The sequence below is a fragment of the Tricharina praecox genome (genome assembly GCF_024521635.1).
Source record: "Tricharina praecox strain CBS 144465 chromosome Unknown BZA05scaffold_4, whole genome shotgun sequence".
Classification (NCBI taxonomy): Eukaryota; Fungi; Ascomycota; class Pezizomycetes; order Pezizales; family Pyronemataceae; genus Tricharina; species Tricharina praecox.
In genome coordinates, this window is record NW_026250406.1 from 1,512,405 (window position 1) to 1,535,271 (window position 22,867).

Sequence of the window (22,867 nt, forward strand, 5' to 3'; positions counted from 1 at the left end):
GGTGAGTAAAGAAGAAAGGAGGAAAAGTAGGGAGGGAGGGGGGTTCTTATAGAAAATCATGGAGATTTGGCCGACATCGTGGGCAAGCGCGCACGCACAATCGTGAATTTCCGCTAGCGGCAGCGAACGTTTTGACATAGTATTGTCCGCGTGATCCAATTCCGTTACATAGTATCGTCCGCGTGATCGCGAGCAAACTTCAAAGTGGTGTCGAGTGAGACTGAGAGTTAGCGCAAGTGTGAGGCATGCGAGCAAAACAAACACGAACAAACACAAACAGCCAGGAGCAAACAAACAGCCAGGAGCAAGAAAACAGCCAGGAGCAAACATGCGAATGTTCCAGCAAAGCTCGTCACTCCGTAGGCGCCGCTCAAAAGGTTGACGGTGTTGAAAGTTAGATCTACAGACCTGAGCAGACGAAACATTACATAGGGGCAAGACACAGGAGGGCATCACGCGCATAGGTAGCAAAACAGAAATACTGGCCTCGAGGTAGTTATCGGTAGACGTAACACACTAATTCACCCTTCCTACCTCTGCTCTCGTACCGTGACAGCCCGCGGTGCACACGCTGAGAATTATGCCAAAGCACGCATATGTAGAATCGTGCGTACGATGCCATATTCGGTTCCCCCGACTCGCACCGTTTGTCCGACAGGGTCAGAATTGTCGAACTTAAACGTGCGGAAGGCTCTAGAAGACTCACGATCCGGAAGGGTCTCGAAGACTCACGATCCGGAAGGGTCTCGAAGACTCACGATCCGAAAGGCTCCACCGGGTCGAAGGACCTGGGTATCTCCTCCGTAAGAGTATTCTGCCTTGAACAAGACGAACGTGTATATACAGGGCCTCTCTGGCCCGACGAAATAGAGAATCAACCGAACATTATCTATCTATCTATCCATCCCTGTCCCTATCATCCATATTCTTGACAAGAATAGTCTAAAGCCAAGAACGTTTCTTCAAAGTGCAGAGGCAACGGTCACGACCCTCGACTCCCAACTCTGTATCTATAGACTACGTACGATATCGACTCCAGGAGCGCCAGGATGCATCCACACCAGACGTCTCCTTCCATGTTCCGTGAGCCCTATTCGGCGCCCTTTGCGGCGTAAGCTCGCTGGGTGCACGAATACCATATAATCGTACACATTTTTCCTCCATTGTCAGCGACGGGGGCCCCTTGCGTCGCATGCTACAGGCAACGCCAGCGATGATGCTTTACATTCTGTATTCGGTCGCAGGGGGTTGGGTTTTTCCTGCTGGCGATCACACGCTCGGCGTGGTATGGGCAACTGCGTCGCATGTGCGATGGCTGGCTGAGAGATGTGAGCGCCCGTTTGATGGCTTTGTTTACGGTGGGGTCTTTGGGCGTGGTAGGTTTGGTGCATGTATCATACACACCTTGCAGCGTGTTCGAACATTCCGTTCCGCTCGATTGGTAGGAGTGCGCGCAGGTCATGTGCCCGTCTCGCCTCCGGCAGCTAGACTTGATCGTACATATCACACCTCCGCTACTCCCGACGTACGTGGTAGTAGTAGAACCTGCAGTTGCTGGTAGCCAGAGCAAACACACTCCTGCGGCAGCGAAGAGACTTCTGCTCGCCCGCTCAGTCGACAGCAAGGCTCGCACTCCACCAACACAACCGATCGTCTTTGCACACACGCAACAGACAGCGGCTCCCACCACCCTGCCCCCCCGTCCCCCTTCCCCCCAGCCCAACCCTCCCACCTCTCCCACCTTGTCCCCCCCACGCCTCTCACCAGCTCCCCCCCACCTTCTCCCCCATACCGTCTTCCCCCACCCCTGTCGAGCGCCGCCACGTGACAGCGACAGCCGTCCCTCCACCGATCCGCCCTTCACCCAGTTCATCAAGGCATTCGCACATCCCACCGCCTTTCACCATGCCACCCCGCGCCTCGAAAGACGTCAGCACACCCAGCAAGACGGACGCATGGAAGTCGCTACTCCGCTTCACCTCGAGCCGTGCGCGCTCGTTCTACGCGGAGCACATCCGTGCGCTGATTCGCATCTACGGACTGCGCGGGATCGGCGACGAGAATGGCCTCAGACTTCTGCACGATATCCTGTTCACTGATCCTACTTGCGTGAAGCATTTCGCACAATTTCAGCACATGTGGGAGCACAGGAATGAGCGTAAAGGCCCGCACTTCGTCTGGTGGAGCGGGTTCCGCAGGTTCGTCAGTGACTGCTGCGATAAGACGCGCACTGCTGTTAATGCTATCGCCGTCGAGGCACCGGAGACGGAGGGTGAGAACGAGGGAGAGGCGACGACGGTGAAGGAGCCCAAGGTGAACTTCTGGAGTCCGGCGGGAGCCAGCGGCACGATTGCGGGAGGCAAACAGTCCGAGGAGCAGGTTCAAGATCCGGTCAAGCGTGAGGATAGCGAAGCGCCCGAACCCAAGGAGACGAAGCAGAAGTGGTACCCACTCCCTCCGAAGCTCTTGCCGCCGCCGATCCCCGAGAAGGGCGAGGCGCCCGGGGTCGCTACACACCTCGTCCTCTTCCCCGCCAGCGTCCCCAGCGCACCCATCACTACCGCCATCGACACCCCCTTCATCGCAGTAATCGTCGACCCCGACCGCGACGGCCACCGCTCCCGCCACGGCATCCCAGACTGCTACGACCTCTTCGACATTTACGCGCGGCGGGCGCTTTCGTCGCTCCCCTCACTTAGCATGCAGTGTCTCTTCGACGCCGTGTCCGCGCTCTGCAGCACGCGCCGCGCGCCCCGCGCCTTCTACGGCTGCGTCGTCCAGCCGCTCGAGACCTCCGGCTCCGGCTCCATCACCGACGACCGCGGGAACATCAACGCCGCCGACGAGGCGCTCGCCCGCAGCGTCGGCGCGACGTATAACTTCTCGTATACCAACGATACCACCCTGCTGTGGAACGACAGGACGGTCGGCACGTTCTTTTCCCTCGCTACGTACGCGCCGCTGTGGGTCATCGTCGTTCTGCGACGGGATCCGATCGCGGGCCGCGGGGATACCCCTCCAAGGGGAGCGCAGGTCACGTTCACGCCCACGGGCAAGCTCATCGTTGCGCCGGAGCTGCCGCCCGCTCCGCCAGTTTGGAAGAAGCAGAAGATGTACAGGGATATCGAGCATGTCGGCGAGCGGATCCGCAGGCTGCAACAGGAGTCCAGACGCTTGGAGGAGCAGGCGCAAGAGTACGGCTACGACGAGGATTTTTGTTTTCCACACGAGCCGGAGTATGGGCCTGGATTCAGCAAGGAGGAGCATCGCAGACGGAAGAGGCGCAAGATTGAGAGCAAGGCTGTGGTGGAGGAGCTGTGGGAGCTGAGGAAGGAGGCAGAGGACGAGTAGAAGAGCGGTGGTGCTGGTGGATGGCATGGGCATTGGAGAATTTGAGATGGAGGGCTGGAGCAGATTACGTCATGGCACTGTTTTACCACGAGTGGAATCTGAGCGAGATCATGCGAAAAGAGAATCTTAGTAGTTGTTTGTACGGCTTTTACACAGTATCAAGTATCTACATGTGAGCGGCGAGAGTGCAGTGAATCGGTGATTAGTTATACTGGGAAACGTGTGTGCACTGCGGAACTGTGGGACAGTGATGTCTTCCCCGCACAATCTGCAAACCAGTTGCCCACCTCCGGTGCCCGGAGATCGCCTGGCGATCATTAAAAGCTTATTTCGACAGCAGGCTTTTGATTTTTCCACGCGTCAAGGTATGCATAGTTTGGGGACGACTACGGTGAGTCGGGACTCGGCGGGTAGGTGCACGTGCGGTGTAAGTGGGACGGATAAATGAGGACGGTGCCAGGCACGGTGGCTGGAGTCGCTTAAGAGACGAGGTTGAAAGAGGGAGGAAATGGGTGAAGCCAGAGAGCAGATAGGCGGCAAGCGACGCGGAGAGATGGGGGGGCCAATGCCGTATGCGGGAGGACAAACAGTGAGGTAAACGATTAACTCACTCGAAGCCAAAAATCACAGCGGCATCGAGGTACCTGTAACCCCAGTCACGGCCAAAGTAAGTAGTGTGGCGATCCCGACTTAGGACGTGCGATTCATTTCTTCGAGAGAGTTGAAAAATGGCAGCGAGTGCGCGCGATGAATGTGGTTGCATCCAGCCACCGACCAGGTGATGACGTCAGCAGTCCGTATGCACGTGCAAACAACCGACGACCGTAGCCGCGAAGCCACTCTCATCGCTATCTAGACCGTCTCCTCTCCACAACTATTTTGCAACCGTCCAGAAGCCTGCCGTATCCGGTGCGGAGGTGCGGAATATTTCCCGACTCCCGAAAATCAATCGTGCGCGGGAGATTCAACGTGGCGCAACAATTCAGGCTGATCCTGATTCCTGACGCAGCCGGGAGTATGTCGGAAGAGAGCGGATTGGATTTTGGGCTTCGCTGTCACCGAGATACCTACTAGTAGTGCACGTACTCTAGATAAGCGAGTCCTGTGATCACCTCACTGGGGGGCCAATTCGAACTGTGTAGACGGACAGTCGCACCCGCGACCCGACGGGCCGGAGACATGATCCGCCTCTATCCGCCTCTATGGCACGAGATGGCGATGGCGATGGCGATTGTTTCTCTATGTTGGTGTGAGGAAGGGTGTCTCTCCGTAAATAGGTCAGCGCTGTGGTGAGTCGTGACGTCACGTGTTGTTCGTGGCACGCCTTGGCACTAATTTCCGCGAAGTACGAGGCGAGGGAGGCGAGGCCAGGCGAGGCAAGGCAAGGGTACGACACATCCGCTGGCAGAGACAGAGAGAGAGATCGTCCATTGACGAAAGCCCCAGCGACGACATAGAACTACCGATTACAGCGCCAGCCACTACTTCGATATCTATGTCGTTCTTCACCGGCAGCAGGCACGCCGCGCTGCCGGTACGCATCACCGGCGACCGCAACCCTATCCCCGCCATGCCAAGCTGCCAACCCACTTCCGCATCACAAAGCTTGGCTTTCCAGACTCCAGCCAAGTTCCAACTATTACTAGCGTCTCCCCGCTTCTCGCGAGACCCCCGAAGCCACCGAAGCTGGGCCGTGGCCTGTCGTACCGACTACCGAATCGCATTGAGAGACCAGAGTCTGATGTTCCAGGGGATGCAAGGGGGGCCCGGATCAGAGAGACATCGACCCCACTCAAGTGCCGAAGTGTAATTGAGAGTCGATGCCAAGCGTCGGTCGGTCGGGATACCTGCTTGCTTACGGTAACAAGGAGCGCGGTGCAATAGCGGGTTACCGGCGGAAGCTCACGCTGGGTTGTGGCGAAGAATACGGCCAAGATTTAGGTGAGTCAAGATATCGTTGCCACTCTTGCAGAAGTCGCAGTCTTTCACTCGCGATTCGGGCTGTTTCTCTGAGCAACAGAACCTCCAACTGAGCCGTTCCTTACAGATGCTATTCATGGGCACATCGCATCTGGTCATTAGTTACGCCGGGCTGGGGTGCCCCCTTCCTTCTGCAGCGGCGACACCGCCGTATCCGGCTGCATGCGGCGCCGAGCTCGTGTGGGCGATTCCGCCCATGCGCCCCGTGCGACGTGAGCGCATATGTACTAAGCCTTGCATATACCCAGCCAGCGAGCCAGCGAGCCGTCCCGCGGGCCGGTAGTTGGCGGACAATGCAGAGGCGAGTGGAGCAGGCAATATAGAGTACCAGCCTCGTGTTGGATTTGATGCTGCCACTTGACCGCACGGAATACGCGTTGGTATTGTGCTGGAATAGCTTGGGAGCCGGCAGAGGGGTATATGTACCCACCGCAGCTCGCAGACGAAGAGGCGGATACCTTCCACCTCCTCCACCCTCACCCTCACCAACGCATACCGCACACCTCCCCATCCCCACCACGCACTACCACGCACTCCTCCTCACCCCACCACGCACCCACCACCACACACGATGCAATCCCTCCACACACTCCTCCTCCTCATCTCCGCCGTAGCACTCACCCTCGGCGCACCCTCAGCCCGACCTCGAGGCACGATCCTCCCGAACGAGTGCACGTCGGGCTGCGCCGCCGCGGTCTCCTGCCTGGCCTCATTCCCCGAATCCTGCCTCTGCTGGAACGCGGCGATCGCACGGTGCGCAAAGCAGTGCAAGCAGAAGCCGGCGCCGACGCCGGAGAACTGCAGAGTCAAGCCTGCGCCTCCGCCCACAACACCACCGAAAGATTGTTTTGCAGAGTGTCAGGGCGGACAGGCGTGTGTTCTCATCTGGCCACAGAGCTGCTATTGCCAGAATGGGATTAATCAGAGGTGTGCGGAGATGTGTGGTGTTAAGGGCCCGCCTGCGCAGGAGTGTCCGCCCCTGGAGGAGCCAGCGGTAGTGTAGGTGGGAGATGGTAGACGCGGCGAGGATGCGGGGTCACGGCTGGGCGGGGGGGTATTTTTCTTCGATTTGTTTTTTTTAATGCGCTTTTTCAGGGGTGATGTCGACGTCGATGTCCCTCGGTATCCACTGTACTGGAAGTCTGGGGAAGTCTGCGGTGATTGGATTGTGCTGCGGATGTGGTCGGAACTGTGGGGTTACCGGGATATGGTCATTGGTCATTGGTGTATGTACGACAGTATGAGTACGAGTAGCAATCAAGAATGCTTGGCATTATCGCCTCGGAGCTGTGGTGGTTTTGATGGTTTTGATGGTTTTGATGGTTTTGATGGTTTTGATGGTTTTGATGGTTTTGATGGTTTTGATGGTTTTGATGGTTTTGATGGTTTTGATGGTTTTGATGGTTTTGATGGTTTTGATGGTTTTGATGGTTTTGATGGTTTTGATGGTTTTGATGGTTTTGAACATATTGGCTCTCATCGTGAAATAAGGTTCGCTGCTGCAACTCGGCCTCGGTAGAGCTGGTACGGGTGTCGACAGGCCCGGGAGCACGCGGGAGGCGACTGCTTGACACTGACAGTGCGATGGCAGGCCTGGGGACCAGGGGTGCGCATCGTCACACGGTGCTGTACGACGTAGACAGAGGTAGAATACGAACCGGGTGTGGACACTGGTCGGAGCTGTGATAAATATAATCCATAACACTGCCCACGATACGGTAACTCCGGCTCTCCGAGTGGTTGAGGAGAATCACGAGAGTTGCGCGACCTGATCTAAGACCGGAGGTGCCGGCTGCCATCATTGGTCGCGCTGTGGAGTGCTACGTAGTACACATGGTCCTCTGCTCGTATTCTGATCGTGACTCGTCACTCGTGAGCACTGAGCATAGCCACAACGACCACCACGACCATCGGCAATCGTCAGACCTCAAGAAGCGAGAGTTGAGAATCGAGGATCGAGAAGCAAGCTCATAGAGTCGCGGGGGAGAACGACAACCTCCAGGTCCTAGCGGGGAATCCTCGCATCGCGCACACGAGCACATGACGATGAAAGCTGCCAGCCCCGGCTCCCGGAAGGGCCGAGGATAGGAATGCCCACCTTCCAGGCTTCGCTTGACTCTGGTGTGCACGCAACGTCGCACGGACTGTCGGACGCACCATGCCTTGTTTCCTTGGCTGTCACCTGTGCGGCGTGCTGCTTCGCAGCGAACATTCCCTATACGAGCTCAGGAGTCAGAACTGCATGCGCCGGCTGCATCCACAACTACGTCGTGTGGAGTCGTTGACGACTTGATTTCTCAGTTGAGGGTATCTTCGTAGTTACTATTGAGCCGCTGCGATACACTGTTAAGTCAACCACCCTTCTGGAAAGTGTTCATGATTCGTCTTTCATGTACACACGAGTTCGGGACTCGGGAGTGCATGCTCTGCGCGGGAGCGGGACCCATCACCGGTTCTCACCCAACAGTCACTGGTGCGGCGATAAGAGGGTGAAAAATCTGGTCGGACACGGCGGGTCTGTGGAATATGTTAAATTAGCTGGAGCTCTGTCCTGCTGCATCGTGGAGATAATTCCTCTTTCATGTACATACCAGGTCGGGTGTGCATGCTCCGCCTACGAGCCGGGACCCATCACCGGTTCTTATCCAACCGTCGCCAGTGCGGCACGATGAGAGGAGAAATAACCTGGCCAGACACACGATAAGGGGGTACAATACGTCAAATTGCAGCTGGAGCTTCGCAGATAGTGCATACATGTATCCAGCTGGAAAAAAAAAGCGCAGCTCTTCACTTTTTTTTGGCACCCGACGAGGAAACTCCGAGTGCTTGCCTATTAATCCACGATGCAACACCATCCTCCATTCTTCGTACAGACCCAGCCAAGAGCTGAGTGCAATCGGATTATCAGAACCGCCGCGACACCCCTAATGACAAGACGTACAGGACGATGATTCGATCCGCACACGGAACCTTCACAGACCGCCCACCCGCGGCCGGCCTTTGAACAAAGTATATACTTCGAAATCACCATTGCTGCCATTGATAGTTATCACCGCTGAGTCGTAGCCGCCCCCATCTCTCACTACTGATCAAAAACGATAAGGCAAACAAGAGATCAATCGCTGTAACTAGCATGTCGACGATCACCACGGGTTCGCAGCCTCGCACTCTAGTCATCACACTAACTCAGGTGCTGCCGACGAAAATATCGTAGCCACAATACAAGTACAGTCATTTTCGCATCTCCGCCTTCATTTATCCGCCTTGACTCACCTATCCGACGTGCGAGCATCACCGACTCGCACTCAGGACCTCCGGTTCTACCGGTTCTTCCAGTCCTTCCAGTCCTTACAGATCCGCATTCAATCCTGGGTGGTCGGCCGTCGCGTGACCTGTCGCATCCACCAAGAGTCCACCAAGAGTCCACCAAGTCCAACGAGTCGATCGATCAAGAACCAAGAGTCGATACCGAACCTCTCTGGGGCCGGGTCACTCTGCGACCGGCCTTAGCTCCCATCACATACGTTCCGGCATTCGCCACCCGTCTTCGGCCCGTAGTCCTACGACTGACTCCCAAGATCCCGGAAATCAAGTACTCTACCTTGAATACGGGTATTCTCCCATAGCACGTTTCACCTAGACAACGCATGGTAGATAGCGATCCCTGCCGGCTATCTGGGGTATGCAGTTCGTATCATAGAGTGGGTGTTACCGGGCTGCTGGAGTTGGAGGGATATATAGGTATCCTGTAGGCATCACCGGAGGTGCAGCTGGCTGGGGATGTCAGGCGGTGTGTCATTATGTCTGCAGTGGTTGGGTGATGGTTCATGGTCCTCGAGCACCGCTGTGCGCAGTCCTGCTCATCCACCCGCAGCCTCCGGTGCTTCCGTCTATATCCATGGGTGCGTTGCGTGGGATGACCATGATGGTCAAAATTTCCGTATCCGGGTGTGCCGACTGTCTGCAAGCTGCAGCCTGTACCAGCTATTTTCACGGGTTTCGCAGGACCAGCTGTTTTCGCGGGTTTCGCAGGTTTCGCGCGTGGGAAAATTCCAGCAGCAAAATCGCTCTGTACAATGTACATCACGTTTACATTTCTATGTACTACTTCTCTCCCCGTTAATTATACTCCCGGTCATCCACCCACCGTGCTGCTGGTACGATCAGAAGAATGTCCTGCCCTTGCGACGAGCGTACTGCTGGGAACCCCGCGCATTGCACGAAGCCACAGTAGGAGTGGTGGTGGCAGTCCGAGCGACCGTAGAAACCGCAGTCCTAAACGTTACCAAAGTAGACGCCGGCACCGCCGGGACCTGGAAATCATCCGCCTTCTCTACCTCCTCCGCCTGCGTAGCGTTCCTCCCATCCTCCCAAATATCCGTCTGCGCGCCATCGGCGAATCCATACAACGGCTCAGCATACGTTGGCGCATAATGGCCGGGCTCGAACATATTCATCCCCTCCCTATTCATCCAATACATCGGCTGTTTTGCGCCAGTCATACATCCCTCCGTCGCATTATTCTCACACTTCCACGGTGCCGCCGGCCTCCCCAGCTTCCTTGTATTCGTCGCGCCGGTAACATTGCACACGAAGGGCGTCATGTACATCTGGTCCGTCCCGCCTGCGCTGGCGTGAATCCAGAACCAGGCGCACATGCAGCGGTTGTTGGGGCACGCGGGGAGGTCGGGGACGGCGAAGGTTTCTAGCTGGCGCGCCGGAGAGTCGTACTTTACCGAGAAGACGACGAAGTCCGCCGGCATGACAGTGTGGGAAGTGGATTTGTACGCGATTGCGAGTGCGGACCCCGCGACATCAAGGCGGGAAGGCGCGTGCATGTTGCCCCAGCCGTTGGTGTTGGTCCATGGGTTCGGTGCTGCGGGGGTGGGTTAGCAGGGGAGAGGGTGCGGGAGGAAGGGAGGGAGGTACCTTCGCGAGGGTTCTCGTCGTACCAGCCGTGTCCGAGCGGTGTGTGGCCCTTGTTCGAGGAGATCATCACGTCGACAGTGGAGTTGGGCTTCAGCTCGAAGACTTCGCCGTCTGCGGGCGGTAGGTCGAGCGCGCCGTGCCACCACCACTGGTTGAAGGTGTAGTCCTGAAGCGGCTGCGAGGCGTTGTCGCTGTTGATGTTGGTGGGGTCCAGCCCGAACATGGATGTGCTCCACATCGAGAGGTGCCCGTTCACGCCGGCGAGTAACGGGAGCGATGTGATGATGGTGCGAAGGATGGTCATTTCGAAGGAGCGAGTGAGTGAATGAATGAGAGAATGAAGGAAAAATGAATGAGTGTAAAGTAACCGAAGTATCGCGCGATAAGAGAGTGTGGTCCGGTCCAGCAGAGCGTAGAGAGCGAATGTCGAGCAATATCCCCCCCTCATATCGACGGTCAGAATATGCTTAAATACCTCGCCCAATAAATCGACCAATCTCTCCATTCTCCGAGCTCCGGACGATTGATTTCTTCTTCGTAGATTAGTTGCTCCTCTCCGCTCCGCTGGTGCATCAGCTCACTAGTAACAGCGATCGTCTCACAGTCCTGGTAATCTCATGATGTCGGCACCGAGATATGCATGTCGCCTACCTTCATAATAACTTGTTTCACCCGACGGTAACTAGCGGAAAGACTGGGCGCGCTCACTTGCCGGGTGCGCATCTTAAGTTGACAAGGGACAGGAATTTGCGGATCATGCTGTCATCCTCCAATTCTACACGTCTGTAACTTGGAGAACCCGCCGAGAACCCGATCCGAAGTGACACAGCACGAGTGCAGTGATTGCTACGAGAGCATGGGTGGGGACGGGGATCACTGCGCTGAGACCACCGAGACCACCGAGACCACCGAGACCACCGAGACCATCGAGGCCGCCGAAGCTACTCCAGCGTTCGATCTCAGGTGAGCACGTGGGCGGCTATGAAACGTCTCGCGGGTGATCTCCGCCCCTCGCCAGAAGCGCCACATGTCAATTCATAGACGAAGGCTGCGGGTGTGCGGTCAGTGTAGTCAGTTATACCGACCATGGCAATACAAGGGCTCTGCATGGTTCATGTCTACGGTCTCGGTAGCGGGCTCGGTTCAGCAATGTATCTATTTCCCGTCGCATCACCGCCGCATGCAGCCTTACGGCGAAAGCGGGTCGGGCTGATGGCGCGCGGGGATGAGTGCTCCACCATGACTGTCGCGACTCTGCCTATGATATTGTTGTCATGAACGATAGGATAAACAGCGGGGTGTTAATAGCACATTAATACGATCAAGCTATACAGACAGAGTTCGTCATAAACTCTCCGAAACCTCGCATGCGAAGCGCTGGAATCGTCCTGTTTTGTCATAACCACCACTTATTCTGTCACGCAACGACGGGAAGGGGACATCACTGAGAGTACCACATTCTCAACCAGCCGTCGCGGTCAACCCGAGGCGAAGTGGGAGGCGAACGCTCACATTACAACTCACTCGACTGCCAATTCACCACCCGGCACTGTTCGATACCGAATGACGCTTCACTTGATCCAAAACATCACGCAGACTAGGTAGGAGGAAGGAAATTTATCAATTTAACGAAGTAATAAGAAAATGCAAGTAATTTGAATACACAGTAAAAAGAAACGATCCACAGTAAAAAGAAACGATACACAGAAAGAAAAAAACCAAAACAATGTTAATGAGCTGATGCGGTGTAGGTGGCGTTGTGCGGGGTGTTGGCCGCTTCATGGTCGAGATCCATGGCGTCGTTCGGATGAAAGTCGCGAGCGTCGTTTCCGACGGTCGAACTTTCTCTTGATCGGCATTCTGGGGATGAGGTGCTAAGTTGCGGATGTTTTGGTCGTTGACTTGGGTAGCTGTAGGAATGTTGCTCGCGGGGCGTCGGGGCGCCAGGGCACGGGCAACCTGAAGGAGTCGAGATCCGGAAGTGAATCCGGATCCGAAGTGCTCCACGGGTAGTACATCCCACTCGGTATACCGGTCGAAGCCGGTCTCCCGGGAGCTGACCAGAGAGAGTAAGCACTCGTTCCTGGGTTGGTTCTGGAAGCGCAGCGAAGACCTCTCGTAACCTTTCCATGTCAGCACGGTCGAGACGCCAGCACCGTGTCGGTGTACGAGGGGAGATCAACGGACCTGGCCTGCATGGCGTGGACGTTGCATTCTCCCGGCGATGTGTGGGGGGCCACAACATGTGGTCCGCGCAGCGCGGATCTTTGATCTCGCTGTGCGATTATTTTTGCTGCCTGGGCCGGTGGAAGATATTGTGCTTGAGGTGCTGGGAAAGCCGGCAAAGAAATGGGATGATTGTAGCTATGATGGAGGATATGTCGCAGGTACGAATAACGATACACCGCCAGTACGAAAAAGACTGAATCATAGCTAATGAAGTTGATGCGTCGCAGCTACGAAGGAAGATACGTCGTACGTACAAATAAGATGAATCTAAGCTACGAAGGAGGATGTTATAACAATTGAGAAAATGTCGGCTGCGCTCTGTGAGGAGGATTTGGTGCAATAGAAGGAGTCTATATTAATGAGTTGCTTCTACTTACTGTTCTAAGAATGTTTCTGCAAAATCAGCTTTGTGTAACCCGACGGACATCAGGGGAATAAAAAGATCCGTTGCGGGCGTGTAGGCGGTCCTGACTCTAGTAACGCTGGAAACGTCCTGGGGCTATTGCACAGAGTGAATGCCTAGTCATTTCCAGATATGAACGAACAATGCCCAGTCATTTCCAGATACGAACGACCAATGCCCTGGCTATTTCGTGTGTGATTGGAGACACCTATGTGCCTGCGTTACCTCTCGATCCTGCGTGTCCTCTCGTTGGAGTGGTCAACCATCCAGAAACTCCTACTCTTCATGGTGTCTTAGTCAAGGGCGAACGCGGCGAGGCGGCTAGGGAGCACGGCAGGGCCACGGAAGAGTCCAGGGAGCGGAGGCTAGACCGAGGAAGAGTCGAGGGCGCCAGGCGAGGCCGCGGAAGAGATGTTCGAACAGCTAGTCAAGGAGGGCGTGGCTAGGGAATAGTTGTGGGAACGGGCGAGTCAAGGGCCAGGCAGGGCAAGAGTGTTGGGAACGGGCCAGTCAAGGGCGAGGCTGGGGAAGAGGTCTGGGAGCGGACGGGGTGTAGATACTACTATTGTTCAGGTAGGCCACATGCTAGCAATAAATAACACTAAAATCAAACTGATTTCTGCATGTGATGTTTCGCCCAAAAGCGTTCCAACGAACGTTCACCCACCCCAGCTGACGTTGTTCTCAGGTGATATGGTGGCGTGTACGGCGGTCGAAAGTGGACAAATAGCCAAACATGTGCATTGTGCATTTGACATTTTGCATTTGACATTTTGCAACGCACCGTTTTGCGACACAGCGCTGGTCGCCCCACCCCACACCACAACAGAGCGGCCACCAAGACAAAAAGAGAGAGAAAAAGAGATAGCAAAAGAGAGAGGAGAAGAGAAAGAAAAAGAGAAAGCTTAGGGGAGAGAAAAATAGAGCGGAAAAGAGAGCGGAAAAAAAGAGCGAAAATTGCGAGAGAACGGTAGGTGTTGGCGAGGAGCGGAGTTTGGTGGGGTGAAGATGGGTTAGGGTTTAGGTGTCACAGAAACTAGGTAGGCCGAATGGATAAAACGGTGCCATCTCCACCATTAACCGTACGTTTTTGTTTGCGAAGCATCACCGTCACCACCACCATCACCACCCACACCGCTAGTACTGCTAACACCGCTAGATCTCTTCCTCCGGAAGAATAGACCGGACATGCTGATTGACATACGGTGGTGCCCCGCTCACAAGGATGTCCCTGGCAACGAAAAGGCAGACGAATGGGCGAAGCTGGCAGCAGAGGAGCCAGCAGCCGATACTCAGGAGGCGGACGCTTTCTGGGAGCGGACGAGCTCTGGGAGCGGGTAGCGGGGAGGCAGGGCGAGCGTTGTCTCCTGTTAGGGATCGGGCTGGCCCCTCCGAGTAGGAGCCTGCAACCTGTATTATCAGATATCACTCGGAGTCTCAAATTTGATGATATCAACTACTTCTGGGCTCCTTCCAGTGGCGGAGGAAGCTGTGGAGGTGATGGTGGTGATGACATTGCTTTACCGTATGTCGCATAGTCTCTGCGACATCTAAACCCTAACCCATCTCCACCCCACCAAACTCCGCTCTTCACTGACACCCACCGTTCTCCCGCAATTTTCGCTCTCTTTCTCAGCTCTCGTTTCAGCTCTCTTTTCAGCTCTCTTTTTCTCTGTCTTTTGCTCTCTATTTTCCTCCCTCTTTTTGTCTCGGTGGTCGCTCTGTTGTGGTGTGGGGTGGGGCGACCAGCGCTATGTTGCAAAACGGTGCGTTGCAAGACGGCGCGTAGCAAAATGTCAAATGTAAAATGTCAAATGCACAACGCACATGTTTGGCTATTTGTCCACTTGCGACCGCCGTAGCGTGGGTCCGTTCACGCTCTCCCAACTTACTTGACCCGCCGAACATCGCAAGCTGTATACACGCAGCCGGCTACGTTCATGGTGATTTTTTTTTGTTTAATCATTGATTGCATGCGACCTAACTAGATCGGTGAATTTGTTTTCCCTGATAGTCGGGGTGCGGGCTAGCGGCGACGGGCGACCCACCATGACTGCTGGTACTTTACCTCCGATACTATGGTCAAAAACGAGCGGCTAAACGGCGGGTGAGAATCTCGCGTTCAGCTCATTATTCACATGGAGTTATCGTCAACGACATCATAAATTCTTCGCAACCTCCCATTCGAAGCGCAGGAATGGTGCTGTTCTTTGTGTAACCACCGCTTATCGTGCGCCGCGATGACGGGGACGGCACATCATTGAGAGTAGCATATTCTCAACTAGTCGTCGCCGTTAACCCGAGCCGAAGCGGGAAGCAAACGCTCACTTTACGACTTACTCTACTACCAATCCACCACCTATTACTGTTCGACACACACACCGACTGACGCTTCACTTGATCTTACGTATCAGGCAGACTAGGTACCTGGAAAGAAACTACATAAATCAATGTAAGGAAATAATGAGAAAATACAAGTAGTATTGATACACAGTAAAACGAAACGATACACAGTGAAAACAAACGATACACAGAAAAAAGAAACCAAAGCAATGTGCCTAATGATCCGACGCGGTGTAGGCGGCGTTGTGCGGGGTGTTGGCCGCTTCATAGTCGAGATCCATGGCGTCGTTCGGGTGAGAGTCGCCAGCCTCGTTTCCGCCGGTAGGAACGTCGTCGTTGAACTTTCTCTTGATCGGCATTCTGGGTATAGGTGCAGGTAATGAATGTTTTTGTCGTTGACTTGGGTACCTAGTTGGAGGGATGTTGCCCGCGGGGGCGCCGGGGCGCCGGGCGCCAGGGCGCGGGCGACCTGAAGGAGTCGGGCGACCTGAAGGAGTCGAACTCCGGAAGTTATTCCGGATCCGAAGCTCCACGGGTCGCCCATCCCACTCGGTTATCCGAGTCGTAGCTCGGCATCGAACGATGTAATGAAAAAGACAAAAGGAGTTTTGGCGAATTCATCGCGTCCATAACATCAACTGGGGCCGCGATGCCCACCGGGGCGCTGGGGCCGGGCGGCAGAGCCGCCGAGGTGGTACAGGACGAAGTATGCATCGGTGATCTCCGCACCACGCTTCTTGCGGCCCTTGCTAGCGCGATAGCCCCGGACACACAGTCTGTTTGCTCCCTGTTGCCTGCTGTTCTAGGTTCGGTCAGTGATGAGCACAGGTGAGAGAAAGGATGTCGACTTACATGCCGGATGGGTGGTAAATCCCCTGTGGGAGTGTTGTGCACGGCCGCGGGGGCACCGAGGCGCTAGGGCACAGGGGGCAGAGCCGCCGAGGTGGTGGGGGCCAGGGCTCCGGGCAAACAGTCGATTAGCAGCGCGTCCGCTGCTGTCCTAGATTCGTTCAGCGATGAGTACGGGATACAGGAAGTGATGTTGACTTACATGCCGGATGGATGCGATATCCCCTGTGGGAGTGTTATGTTGGGGTGAAGGAGAGAGATGGTATAAAAGGAGGAGGAAGTGAGAAGATTGTCGTGAAGAGAGAGATAAGTAAAGAAGAAGGCAGGAAAAGAAGGAAGGGAGGGGGGCTGTTATAGAAAATCCTGGAGGAAATTTAGCCGAAATACTTGGCACGCGCACACTCACAATTGTGTTTCCGCTAGCGGCTGCTAATTTTCTCACATAGTATTCGCCGGGTGATCGCAAGCAAACTTCAAAGTGGTGTCGAGTGAGACTGACAGTTAGCGCGAGTGTGAGGCATGGGAGCGAAACAAACACGAGCAAACATGCGAAGTTTCCAGCAAAGCTCGTCATTCTGTAGGCGCCGCTCAAACGGTTGAAGGTGTAGAGAGTCAGATCAACCGCCTGGGGCATACCAAACGTTACAGTCGGGCAATATATTACAATACAGGAGGGCATCACGTGCATAGGTAGCAAGGCGTCGGTATCAGTCTCGAGGTAGCTATCCGTAGACGTAGTACAGCAAGCCACTCTTCCTCGTCCTCTCCTCTCCAAGCAGGACCACCCGCCGTGCACACCCTGAGAATCATGCAAAAGCACGCATATGTAGACTCGTGCGTACGATGCCATATTCGATTCCCCCGACTCGCACGGTTTTTCGGACATAGTGAGGATTTTCCAGAATTAAGTACGTTTCCAGACGGTGCAGAGGCAACGGTCACAGCTCGCGACTCCCGACGCTGTAGAGTCTACGTACAATATTGACTCTAGGAGGGCCGAGAGCCAGATGTATCCACATCACACAACTCCTTCCCAGCTGCGTGAGCCGTTTGCAGCGCCCTTTGCGGCCATCGCTCGCTGGGTGCACGCATAGAATATAATCGTACACATTTCTGCGCAAAAAAGATGTACTAGAATCGAAGCCGCTACGTATGTACCCAGGATGCGATAATCGAGCCCTGCGAAGTGGCGTCGTGGCTGCGTACGCCGACATTCCCGTAGCCTCCGGGAGGTAGCAGGAACCAGATATCCTCGACGAGACGCAGCTGTACGCGTGCGATCGCGACCACCCAGTCGCCCACATGCGAATCAGCGGAAATTCACGATAGTGTGTCTTCCAAGCATGTCGGCCAAATCTTTGCTGCTGGACGCATTCGCTTGTTTGTGCGTGCTTGTGCATGTTTGTTTTGCTCGTTTATGCATGCTTGTGCATGTTTGTTTTGCTCGCAGGCGTCACACTCGCGCTAACTCTCAGTCTCCCTCGACACCACTATGATATTTGCCCTCGATCACAGGGACAATTCTATGAGAGAAAATTGGCCGCCGCTAGTAGCGTAAAAGCACAACTGTAAGTGTGCGCATGCCAAGGATTTCGGCCAAATCTGCTGCCCCCAATTCTTATAAATACCTCCCTCCCTTCCCCCTCTTCCTTCTTTTTACTTTCATCTTTCATCTTTCATCCTCTTCACCTAACAACATCACAACCTTCCGAGATCTTCATACAGATACGTTTTTCCTTTCTTCAACCTCATTCATGATGAAGCACACCTACCGTGCATGCGCGAGCTGCTCACTGGTTTGTCACCCTCTTCCCTTTTTACTCCCATCCATACCAACCGCCTCAACTCACAGACTCGAAGGAGTTTTCGAAGCAACATCAAGAGCATCTCGGATACAGGTTGTCCATCCAGAACCTCTTAGCGGGTACGCCACCCTTTCACCCTACTACTGCAATCCATACTAACAGTCTCCACTCATAGGCCGGAAGCAGGTCTTCCGCCCCAGGCAACCTCCCCACCCCCCACGAAGGCTGGGCAACTGCCCCCCTTCAAGGGAAAGAACTTGTGTTCTTCCTCGGGGAGGAGGGTATTTTCTGTGTCAGCGAGGGTTCGTCAATCCCTCCCCCTACTCTTCTCGTTCATACTAACATTCTCCACTGATAGGTCGGAAGCAGGTCTTCCCCCCAGGACACCCCCCCGTGAAGGCTAGGCAAAACCCCACCTTCAAGGGAGAACTTATGTTCTCCCTAAGGGGGGAGGGTGACAGCTATGCGCGAGGGGGTTCGTCAAGCTCTCGCCCTACTATTCTCATTCATACTAACATTCTCCACTCATAGGGCTGAGATGAGACCGACGTCGCGTCACGTGGAGGCTGGGTGGTCCTGGACCGACCATTCAGGGGATAGAGGATGACTTTCGAAGAAGCTGCGAGACTGAAGAAAGACCAGCCCAAAAATTTCCGGTTACTGTACTGGAGACGCAATTTCCAGAATTGCGATAAGAAGCTCAGCGAGCAGGGCGCCGATTCTCTGACGATGGAGGATCTTCGGATGCTTAAGCAGGGTCTGGACCGCTTGGCATATATCAAATTCGAAGAAGACGCACTCGAATGGGTCGACAAGATCGGAATCTTGTCGACCCTGCATCTTCTTACTACAAGAGCTAACTTCGATGACGATACCCTGGAGATGGCCACCACCCTTCGTCAGCGCTGGATGGAGAAGAACTTCAATCCTGGTCCGATTTCTTCCAAGGAAAAGAAAGCGCCTCCGAGTCCGAGTCGGAAGCCGAGAACATCCAGCCGGTGAGTTCCGGGGCATTTGCGCAGTCCCTAATGCACGGTATCTTGCGATACCGTAATGCTCGCGGCCACATGACGATGAAGCTCGACCCGAGAGGTCATAAGAGAAGGGCAGATGTCTTCGGACAACATGGAGGTTCGTTCCGGCACCCATACACCCATGCGAGAGCTTTGCTGACATGTAGAAGCTGCGTCCGATTGACCCCAATGGCACAGTGGGTCGGGCTTCGCACCAGGGTGCGAAGGTTGGGTGAAGGGCCCAATTGTCACTATGGAGCCCCTCGGGAGCGTTGTGCTAGTCTGTGTTCACGCTGTCTTTCTTAGAATAATTATTCTTCATTTGACATGCTACGAAGCTAAATAATACACTCCATGTTTGATCGCTTTTGACATACTCTTCCAACGATGTAGACTCTCCAGTAGTTCGAAATGGGAACAACTGGGGTGGGAGGGGAGAAGTTCTGTCCCAAACAGCTGTAGGAGGACGGGATGAAAGTAGTCTACCGTTCCGCCAACCGCTTTGCCGGACAAGGTGTGACTGCACTCGACTGCAGTCCAACATGGGGAAAAAGAGCCACTCTTTTATGTACTTCCTCCACGAAAAAATACAATAAAAATGTACATAATTTTGTCACAGCGGATCTAAACGAGCGAGTGATGGAGAGTGTGAGAGAAGTTGATGCTTAGATACAGATGAAAAGGAACGGGCAATAGAGTGAGTTTTGTAAGGAGATACAGAGAAACAAAAAGCGAATTCAGTCATGTGTGGATTCCAACGTCATGCCATGATATATCCCCTCGAGATATCACTAGTCGATCATTTATCGTCGAGTCGGCCATTGAGTCGATCACCTTAGTCGATCGCATGACCGATCACTCGCCCGCCGCCCTGCTTGGTGCTCGAGGACATTCGAAAAGATCCCTTCACCGACACATACAAGGTACGACAGAGCCAGATGCCAGCAAGCTTAGGTGTACTGTATATTCACAGCCCCATAGCATTGTCCGTCAAATATCAACTCGAACTTCCAGACCTACGCGAGCGAGTGACTGCGTCAGCTACACGTGATCCATGCGTACCGCTGGAAATATTGAGCTCACCTCGTTCACCAGCGTCATGCGATGTTTGAACTCCACACGATAGAGCGTATCGCCATTTGTGCAGCTACTCTTCACGAATTTGCGGCGGGGGACGGATCCGAGGTCCGAGATCAATTCACCCACGCGATAGACGGCTTATGTGACAGATGGTTAAGGTAGATGTTCGTTCAAACGCGAGTAGTGGGGAAGCATTGTCACATACCTGGCCGTTTCTGCCATTTGTAGACAGGGGCATCGTCGAGATCGCACGCGTAGAGGTGCGACTCGAATTTGAAATCTGGCTCCTCGCCGGGTGGGGCACGGACGTGGCGGCGAAAGGTTCGGTGGGATTGGCCGATTGCCGTGCCCTAGATGGCTGCTGTTATTCCTCGTCTCTTCACGCCGGTAGTGGTTGCTTTGAGATACCGCGGAGATAATACCTTCACAATGTACCAGTGCATCTTATCAGAAACCTTCAAGACGTCCTCATACGGACATCTGTAAATATGACCCAGTGCTTCTGGTAAGCTGCAGTTTCGGCTGTTATAGCTGCTTCCGTAGTGCCTTGTGGCACGTCTTGCCATCACGATGGAGCCGTCAAACCCTCGGAGGAGCGCGCCGCGCGCTATGGCGGTTTGTCTGTGCTCGATGTTATTTCCGGGATCCATCAGGTTTAAGGTGAAAGCTAGCTGTCATACGCGTTCACGGGTTGGAGCACACTGATCCTCTTGCCGCGGTAAGTATGACCTTCAAGACGTTTCAAGAGGTACCCGGAGGAGCCGAAACCACCGACGAGAAGGATTCCCTAAGATCTTCGATTAGGATATCGACATCATTCTCTTGTCCGCGAGGTTGGGAATACACACCTTGACCCTTTCCTCCTTTGCGCGTACGTCCTTGACTTGCTGAGACACGAGCGCGACAATTTGATCTATCACGGGATCAAAGATACTCAGAACGTCCTCACTTGGGAAAAATGATTGTCAGCGTCCATTCGGACCATTCCCATGAGACGTTTCCGCCGATGACGTACTATTGCATATTGTGCCATCCTTCACCGATTTTCAGTTCTTCGTTATCGGCCACGCCGGGAACGTTTATATCGTAATTTGAGAACGGTGCCTCGTTTCCGAACTTCAAGACTGCCGTGAGCCCAGTGATATTGGTTGTGGAGGGAAGAAAAAACAGACTTTGAATTTGACCGTTTCCTCCCAAGATCGCATCATCGCCGCTCTTGACCTCGGCTAGAGCCATACGGATCCACGATTCAGCGGGCGCGCAATTAAAGGATCGGAAAAATTGGGTACACACCATCATAGCATCGAAGGTTTCATCCCCCAGAATCCGCCGCATGTAGTCTTCAAAGTTCTTGTCAAGAAAAGTGCTTCCGCAAAGGGCACCTAGTAGAAGAATGCATGGGTAAGTATGCTGATAAAGGAGTACCTCGAACGGGAAGCAACACGAACCTGTGCCAGCCACGACCTCGTCCACTTGTAAGGGGTTATTCCCGGTGATACTGTAGGAGATCAAGTCGCTTTTGTTCGTTAATCTTGTACCGACTAAATCGGATTACCGTATGAACGATGTACATACACCGTCCCCCCTCCAGCATCACATAGGACAAAGGCATCCCCAAGCTGATCGAAAGTCAGTGAGCTGCTCAGTTCGCCATACCAGACGGTAGACAAAGTGCATAGTCATGAGCCGCATGCAGAGGATTCAGTACGTACCGAGAGATTATTCGATTGGATAACATTTAGCGCGTACGTAGCGCCGCATTCCGGCTCACTGATGAGCTCAAAATCCATGCCCCGTTCGCCAAACCCCGCCTTCCTTGCAGCTTGGATCATCAGATCCTTCGCGGAATCGCTCCATATTGCGGGCACTGTCAGAACCCATTCCACCTTGGATTGCAAATCCTGCTACATCCAGTAGGTTCTCTTGATACTGTCGAGGGTAGTCTCCCTAACTTTGGACAGAAAGTCACTCACCACCGTCACGATTCTGATATCCAGCCCCTTTAGGATCTCGCGTGCAGAATCGACTGAAGTGGCGCAAGACGCCGTCGCAATTTGGGATGGTGGCCGAGTTGGCTCCGCAGAGCTGGATACACTCAACCTTTTCAATGCCTCATCCACCGTTGTCGATCTTTTCGCTCCGCTACCGCGGGTATCCCACCTCGATCCTTCGTGCTTCCCCCGGTGGGTAGACCGCCGGGCTTTGGAACCAGACCCAGCACCCCCGTCGTGGCACTCCTGCTGCAGCAGAAGCTTGAACCATTTCAGCGGGCCTGATCCTGGCGTCGGCCTGCTCCTGGAAACCTCATAGCCCCATCTGATGCCCTCCGGTGTGTATTCGATTTCGGTTGGCACTTGGTTCGCCGAATTCGCGCCGACGCTGGCGCCCGGCCATGTCTGGACGAATTTTATGTCCTGTCGGCTTTCGGAATGCGCAAACACAACCGATGTATACCTGCTACCGTTAGAGACGGGGAATGAAGGCGCAGGATCAGTGAAGAGACGCAACGTAGTTCCGAAGTCGAGGCCGACAACCAATTTGCTGCCTTTCGGTTCTTCCGCGACGCGATCGCCAGCTCCGGCGCTTCCGTTAACCATTTCGCGTTTTCGAACCGTGCGGATATCTGACGATGGATCGATCTGGTCTGGGCCAACCGGAGGAATGCAGCTGAAAGAGTAGTGACGTGAAGGACTGACTTGGTGCTGTTGTGAGCTGTCAAGACGTCGGTCGCGTGCGGGGTACTTGGCTATTTGTTCGGTTCTCTTGATTGGCTGCCTAGGTGGGTTGTACAATTCTGTGTTTCAGCCGCAGACCGTAATCGCGTGTCTAGAGTATTATTGCGGATGGGCTGCGGGGTAGCGGCTTGTGGTAGCAAAGTATACAGG

General features: G+C 54.4%; 6 protein-coding genes across 6 annotated transcripts; 3 read left to right on the forward strand and 3 right to left on the reverse strand.

Moving 5' to 3' along the window:
- Nucleotides 1-1,791: 1,791 nt before the first annotated feature.
- On the forward strand, nt 1,792-3,494 carry BZA05DRAFT_204439 (uncharacterized protein; the record flags this gene model as incomplete). The annotated part of the gene is made up of 1 exon (XM_051479535.1): nt 1,792-3,494. A coding segment is annotated over one exon (1,560 nt), but the record flags the coding sequence as incomplete, so codon positions are not given.
- A 2,408-nt stretch (nt 3,495-5,902) lies between these two features.
- BZA05DRAFT_442261 (uncharacterized protein) lies at nt 5,903-6,334 on the forward strand (the record flags this gene model as incomplete). Its single annotated transcript, XM_051486737.1, has 1 exon — nt 5,903-6,334. One exon carries the CDS (start codon nt 5,903-5,905, stop codon nt 6,332-6,334), a length of 432 nt encoding a protein of 143 aa, XP_051342711.1.
- BZA05DRAFT_204444 (uncharacterized protein) lies at nt 6,333-7,000 on the forward strand. Its single transcript, XM_051479536.1, has one exon. The coding sequence runs from the start codon at nt 6,413-6,415 to the stop codon at nt 6,848-6,850; it is 438 nt and encodes a 145-aa protein (XP_051342712.1). The 5' UTR covers nt 6,333-6,412; the 3' UTR covers nt 6,851-7,000.
- A 2,494-nt stretch (nt 7,001-9,494) lies between these two features.
- Nucleotides 9,495-10,564, reverse strand: BZA05DRAFT_332624 (uncharacterized protein; the record flags this gene model as incomplete). Its single annotated transcript, XM_051480657.1, has 2 exons — nt 9,495-10,207; nt 10,261-10,564. The coding sequence occupies 2 exons, from the start codon at nt 10,562-10,564 to the stop codon at nt 9,495-9,497; spliced, it is 1,017 nt and encodes a 338-aa protein (XP_051342713.1).
- Nucleotides 10,565-15,450: 4,886 nt separating this feature from the next.
- Nucleotides 15,451-16,658, reverse strand: BZA05DRAFT_416241 (uncharacterized protein; the record flags this gene model as incomplete). Its single annotated transcript, XM_051485380.1, has 7 exons — nt 15,451-15,595; nt 15,644-15,803; nt 15,893-16,037; nt 16,088-16,110; nt 16,287-16,309; nt 16,491-16,513; nt 16,584-16,658. The coding sequence occupies 7 exons, from the start codon at nt 16,656-16,658 to the stop codon at nt 15,451-15,453; spliced, it is 594 nt and encodes a 197-aa protein (XP_051342714.1).
- A 2,991-nt stretch (nt 16,659-19,649) lies between these two features.
- On the reverse strand, nt 19,650-22,785 carry BZA05DRAFT_204555 (uncharacterized protein). The gene is made up of 14 exons (XM_051479537.1): nt 22,491-22,785; nt 21,956-22,436; nt 21,695-21,883; nt 21,558-21,601; nt 21,431-21,480; nt 21,276-21,364; nt 21,155-21,208; nt 20,998-21,098; nt 20,831-20,930; nt 20,663-20,769; nt 20,405-20,603; nt 20,188-20,332; nt 19,986-20,119; nt 19,650-19,918 (listed from the first exon to the last, which is right to left on the reverse strand). Exons 1-14 carry the CDS (start codon nt 22,577-22,579, stop codon nt 19,853-19,855), a joined length of 1,848 nt encoding a protein of 615 aa, XP_051342715.1. The 5' UTR covers nt 22,580-22,785; the 3' UTR covers nt 19,650-19,852.
- Nucleotides 22,786-22,867: the final 82 nt, after the last annotated feature.